The 6,805-nt window shown below is 32.9% G+C and overlaps 1 protein-coding gene across 2 annotated transcripts in view; it reads right to left on the bottom strand.

The window, feature by feature from the left end:
- Positions 1-2,589: 2,589 nt before the first annotated feature.
- The window catches only part of RBFOX1 (RNA binding protein, fox-1 homolog 1), a 248,948-nt gene continuing 244,732 nt past the window's right edge, over positions 2,590-6,805 (bottom strand). The window contains exons 10-11 of one of the 2 annotated variants that reach the window (XM_018556718.1): positions 4,854-4,929; positions 2,590-4,420 (exon numbers count right to left, since the gene is read on the bottom strand). In XM_018556718.1, the coding sequence (XP_018412220.1) occupies positions 4,372-4,420; positions 4,854-4,929 (125 nt within the window). In that variant the 3' untranslated portion in view covers positions 2,590-4,371. Of the gene's footprint in view, positions 4,499-4,853; positions 4,930-6,805 lie in introns of both variants that reach the window. The other variant, XM_018556720.1, reaches the window with a different exon arrangement.

Raw genomic sequence — 6,805 nt, forward strand, 5'->3', positions numbered from 1 at the left:
TTTTCTTGGCATGATGACAGACTTTAGTTCTGTTTTAAAGATTTAAGGTTTATGACATTTATATTAGTATTAGGAATACAATGTATTTACTGTATGTACAGATATCTCTATACAAAATATTTAGATCACCTAATTTCTTAGTTTTACTTGAAGGAAAAATGTCAAAAGAAAATGACTAGTATTAATTCTTGTATTTAAATATTTTTTTAATGCAATATAATGCAGAATGGTTATAACTTCTGTTAACTTGCTGCTGCAGTCTGTGCCCATTTCTGAGATTCCTTACTCTGTCTATGTGAGACAGTGTCATGCACAACAGGCAGTGAGGGAAAATCAAATCTTGTAGAGGGAAGAAAAATTAGATCTTTTGTTTTTATTAATGCCTGTCCCTGTTATAGAGAATTTCCCTCACTTTCTATCTAGGTAAAATGTTTCAGATAAACAGGAAGTAAGGGACAATCTCATCAGTGGAAACACAGATTCTGAGGCTGATTTACTAAATAATTTTTACTTCAATTATCCAATCACGTAAAAAGCAAATCCCTGTTTATTTATTTCATCTGCATGTGATTGGATAATTGAAGTTAATATTCACACAATGTATTGCACAAACTTTCTCAACTCCTTTTGTAACTCAGCTCCATAGTTTAAAGCCTGACCGATGTTCAAATTTGTATCCATTCTCTTTTAAAAAAGTAAATGTTTTTGACATTGGCATTTATTTATATTTTGTGTGAAACCATTTATAAATAGACCCCACAATGTGTAGAACCAAAATGCTGATACAGGTATACAGTGTAAAGCATTCTAAAATCTTTATTTTCCTTGCATTCTTTTTTCATTTTGTGTTGTTAGCAAAGTAAATAAACACCCATGATAACATTATTTGTACATTTTAAGACTAAGCTTTAATTTTTTTTCATATTACAAACCATTGTTCTTTATTCACAAACCACTGTAGTGATATAAACACTCATTTCTAAAGACAGATATATGCATTTTCTGGGTTTGCAGATTTTTTGATAATTTGTTTTTGAAGTCACTATAATCCACACATGGCATTTAATAATTTATTTTATATTTTATATCTTCAGTGAATATTTACATACATGAAAACATTCCAAATATATATTATTAAAAAAAATAAAAAACACAAATAAAGCTATCTCAGACAAACACATTTAATTATTTTCTAATTAATGGAAGATTCAGTCAGGGACACATGGATACCTCTTTTTCTCCCAACTAATATCATTATGTAATTTATCTGCCTTTCTTATTGAGAATAAATATACCACTCAGTCACATCACATGTGTTAAATAAATCTGATTAAAATCACTATCTGTATGAGATGTCTTAAAAAAACGTTGCAAACCCCCACTGTTGATTTAAGAGGTGATGCCGATCAATTAAAAAAATATTGTCTTTTTTTCCCCCAGTGTTACAGTACATTTTAAATTGGATTTGCATATAGTTTAAATATACTGAAGGGAATATCCCTTTTTTACTGAAAATAAGACACACAGTACAGTAAGTTCTATCTTATCTGTTTGTACCTTTTCTTTATATTTTTTAACATACAGTATAAGATACTCTCTATACTTAGAAACAGTACTGAAAACATCTCATGTTTTGTGGATCTTTATTGATGTATGTTCAACTGATCATACTTGCATGCACATATGATGACAAAGAGAAAATCTGGTCACAAACACTTGTATCTGAAGCAGTTTATAGCAAGTTGGTAGATTCACAGCAGTGAGTTAAAAATTGAATACAGTGGTGGTCTCACTGGACCGACACAGCACATATGAAGATATTGTTTGCAATTAAAAAAATGCAAAGGGCTTCATACCCAAGTTTAGTCCTTACCTCCCATTTTAATTTATTTTTGTTATTTTTTAAATAATTTGTACAAATACAAATACAAGAACAAACCCTCTCATGACCACCATAGCTCTGGTTAGTTCATAAATAGGACACCATGTAAAGAATCTACACAAATGCACAGACAAACTGCAATTTTTCAGTATCATGACAAAGGGAATTGTTTGTATCTTTATCCTTTAATACACAATACTTACTACTCTTAATTCAACTCTCCCTGCTCTGTGTAGGTGTTTCTAGACTAAGCAGTACATTTTTCCTCAAACATATTTTTAAGTTTGTGTTTCTCAACATTCAGTCAATGTTTGGGATTTATGTTTGCTGAAGTAAAGAAATACTTATATTTTTGAGTAGAAGTAGACATGTGTCCTTTATGTGTTGTACCACTGTTTCAGTTCCTGTTTAAAAAAGCAGTATTTCTTCATATATCATATTTAATAACATAGCCAAACATATCAATAATGTAGGGTATTCATTTGCATAATGGTTAATACATTACTGATATGTTGGTTTACTAAGTATCATACAACTGCCTCTCAGGAATGATTTGAATAGAATATTTTGATAATACGTTTGGCTCCAAATCTCTGTTCTTAGCTTACATAAGAGTTGTGGTAATTGCTAGTGTTTGGCCACATAAAACCATAAAAATACAAGATAACATTTATCATGTATGACAACAAATCACAGGTGTTATTTGCTTTTTTATTATGGAATTGCATCAGAAGTTAACCAATCATGTATTTTTGCTGTATGGATGGCTTCTCATAAATTACAAGATATACATGCATTCTGACCACAAATTAGTGCTTTATGTAATGACTGGTTTAGCGAGTCTGAAAAATTGAATTTTTTTCACAGTATAGAAAACAAAAAATGAAAGTTCAATATGTTAGCAATTAAAATAATTTATATAATGGTCTAATATATACTAAATTTTAATTTTGGTAAAAATCTTCTCATTAAATATAGTGCACTAAACCATTATAGCAGTAAACTACAACTACTCACGTTAAATAAAAAAATACCATTAAGACCCATGTAAGTCAAACGAATGAAATTGTTTCCCAGTATGAAAAACATTTTATGGAAGATGGTTCATTAGATATATAATTTCACTATACAGAGATATAATCCATATAGTCTAGAAAACATGGATCTTAACGGGACTGCTTAGCATTAGCAATAATAAACATTGTTGCCTGTTTGTCAATTCTTGTATAATTAACTGACATACAGTATTTCAAGTCTCTCTCCTAATTAAAACGTAAACAGGAGTAGAAGAACTCTGTCAAACTGAAAAATTGCAGATTGCTTACACAATATAATGTTTTCAAAAAAATACCAAGCAGTTGAAAATACCTTGATTATCTCTACTTAAATGATTGCAATACTTGTAAAATGTTTATATAAATCTCAATATATTTAATATGTAATTCCATAAAAATGATACTTTTCTCTATTAGATGTTCTACTAGGCTAAAACTAAAGCATTATAGGCTGCATATTTTTTTTATTTTTTTATTTTTTAGAACTCAACAACTCCACTGCACAGATTTAAATGTTAACTGGTACAAACAATTTAATTTATTTTCATTACTTTCCCTTTACAGCTTTCAAAAAAAAAGAAAAAGTAGAAACAGTGCTTTTTTATCTTTTTAATAACATTCCCCCTCCCACGTTATAAAAATCAGCAATGATATCAATAATTTAATATATTGGAAGTAATATAAAAAGAATGTAAATGACCTAACTAGCTTTTTTCTTTTTTTCTTTTTACATTTTTTATATTTTCACATTTTATTTTTTTCTGATTTTATTTTTTTTTATTTTTTCAAACTGTTATACATGAACATAGTAATCGTTAATAGCTGAATACTATCTGATGGAATACTTAAAAAGGGGTACGCTACAATAGTATTTCATCAGGTTGTATATACAAAGAGTCAGATTCACAAATTTAACACAACCTTTGGCTCTGGACAATAAATAAATAATTTAGGACAGTCACTTAATAAGATTTAGTGCAGTGGAAACCTTTTTGCTTTGATGTATCAGCATTTTAGCCCTCCCTAATAAACTGAGTTACATGTAAATGAAGATATGACTACTATAGTCACTTACACGCTTGCAAAATGTGATAATTCCAGTAGCTTAATATTCAGCATATATAATTGGTTAACACTCTTGATTGTGGCCTTAAAATATTTTATTCATATCTACAGTAGTAGATTTCTAGGTCAACCACAAAAAAATCTACAGCCAACAATCAACTACAGAACCTTCATAAATTAAAGACCCACAATATTAAAATACACAGAACAAAATATCTGAGGTATAGGATAAAAAATGTAATGTTTCTCTTTTTGAGTTTTATTTAGTTATTTAGAGTTGCTAAAATGATGCACTACTGCATGTATTGCAATACCCAGGCCTCGGAAAGCTTCTTTTTTTCCCCACACTGGAAGAGTTATATGGTTTTGTCATTTAGTATGGAGCAAAACGGCTGTATCCCCCTCGGTATATACTAGCCTGTAATGAAGAAAGAACGAGACCGACATCATCAGCATGGCTCCTAGTCTTGGCATCAGTGAAGGGTGCAAAAGCATTCTGAAACAAAGCAATTTAATGGATTTGTTTTGTAAGGTTCCTTTTCAAACAATTTAAACTTTTAAAATATTAGTTTACCATCCCACAACTAAATGTCAAAATATAAAATACAATAAAAACCACAGCAGCAACATTACCATAGCAGTAAGTTACAAAAAAAATCTACTGTGGGTGTGTGTATTAGTATGTATACAAAAATATAATGGCTTGACATCAAATTATAATTCTAACCTATAACTGTTTAAATCTAAATTACACCTAAAAATTTTCATACAGATTTATGTCCCTGAAATGCTAGACCAAAATAAACATATGTAGTAAAACATTATTGTAAAAACATCAACAGGAAACTTACCATGGCACCAACGCCGTAGGTGGCTGTTGGAGCAAGTGTGTGGTGGTAGGGGTCGGTAGCATAAACTCGTCCGTAACTGAAATTGAAATATGAATTAAATATTATCCTATGTCAAATAAACGGCACAAATACCAACAGTTTTAAACATTTCTCTAGTGAAAGTCAATAAATGGTTGACACAACATACACTTAATAACACTTGGTAATGTGATAAATACCTTTACAGGGTTTGGGCAACTTTTTATTTTTATATATTTTATTGTGCACAATAACCATTATAATCAGCTGAGTGACTCTCTCTCTGTTTTGACAAATTCCCCTCTTTGTGGTTTTACAGCACAGGGGAGTCTCCCATCAAAGCAGCTGTTTCAGGACCCTAGAAGATGCTTTAATACATTGTAGCAGCTGTGGCTACTACAGTGTATTGCAGGATCCCCGGGGTCCTGCCAGGTATCATCGATATGTATATATGCTTACATTGTGCCAAACTGGACCAATGTAAATATATGCTGTGTGTATATATAAATACATTTTTATATGTATATATACCCCACCCTGTTTTGTTGCTAAAGCATCAAGATTTCACTCAGTCTGGGCTATTGCAGAATAGGAGGCTTTAGCTGGATGTCGATCTATACACAGGCCACAGAGCAACATGTAGCGGGGACAGAACAGTGAAACAGCAGCTACCCAGCAGGTGGGATAAACAGCAGTGACTACACAGAGGCTTGCTACTCATCAGCACAACCACCTGCATGCGACAATACAGCAGTCTCTACACAGGCAAGCACCTACAGAACCAACATGTCACATAGTCAGAAATCTTCACTTAAAACAGGGTCCCAAGGTATTCGATTTCTCTAGATCTTCATCTGCAAATAACGCACTCCCCATTGCATGTGCAAAAGCTGAAGCTTCAAAGGCCAAAACAACCTTTTCTGAGCAAGAAATGTAGATGAAAAGAGAAAGCGCAGTTAGAGGCTGAGAAGGTGTAGCAAGAGATGTGGTTAGAGGCTGAGAGGGTGCAGCAAAAAGCACAGTTAGAAGCAGGGAAAATGTGGCAAAAGGCACGGATGCAAGCTGAGAAAGCATGCTTGAAGACTGAGAAGGTACAGTATGAGGCATCTATAGAGCAGCAGAAAGCCTTTCTAGAGGCGGACATAGAGATACTTGCTATAGAGAGGGAAGCAGCAGCTACTGTAACAGAAGCAGAGGACTTAAAATTAGACATACAGGCAGGGCCGGCCTTAGGCATTTAGGCACCCTGTGCAAGAAAGCTTTACAGCGCCCCTCAGTGACAAATACAACTTTTATTCAAAGGTATTACACTTGTAGGCACAATAAAAAGTATTCTTATCAAATAAAACAACAGAAGGCAAACAATAAATGTCAAACTAAAATAGAGTCTATAAAAATAAAGTGTCAGGAAGTCACGCAGAACCCTTTCTTCAAGTAAGTGCATCTAGAAAAGTAAAAATAGAAAACAGAACACAAAACCTAGACTACATGTAAAATTAATGAATTTGTATATGTCCGAATATACTTAACATGTATTCAGGCACATAATTTGTTTGAGAATGTGCAGCAGCCATGTTGGCCACCAGCGTGTTCTCTGAATGCGTGCCACCATCTTGGAGGCGGGAAGCATGACGTTATATGACGCCGTGCATTCATGGCGTCAGGGGACGTCACATGCCAATATTGGCCCCACCATCTTGGTGTATACCTAGATATACACCAAGATGGCGGCGGCCAACACGTGCGATGTTATATGACGTCATGCGCCTTGCCTCCAGAACACGCCAGTGGCTGAATCCAAAATAGCATAAAAATGTGTTTTGTTTGATGAAAATAATTAAACGTTTTTATTTTTTGTCCATTTCATTTGAAATTAATTTTTAGTCTTTGCACATGTCTAATAATGTGTGTGTGTGTGTGGGGGGGGGGGGGGT

This window comes from Nanorana parkeri, unplaced genomic scaffold (assembly GCF_000935625.1).
Source record: "Nanorana parkeri isolate BGI_ZX_2015 unplaced genomic scaffold, ASM93562v1 scaffold249, whole genome shotgun sequence".
Lineage (NCBI taxonomy): Eukaryota > Metazoa > Chordata > Amphibia > Anura > Dicroglossidae > Nanorana > Nanorana parkeri.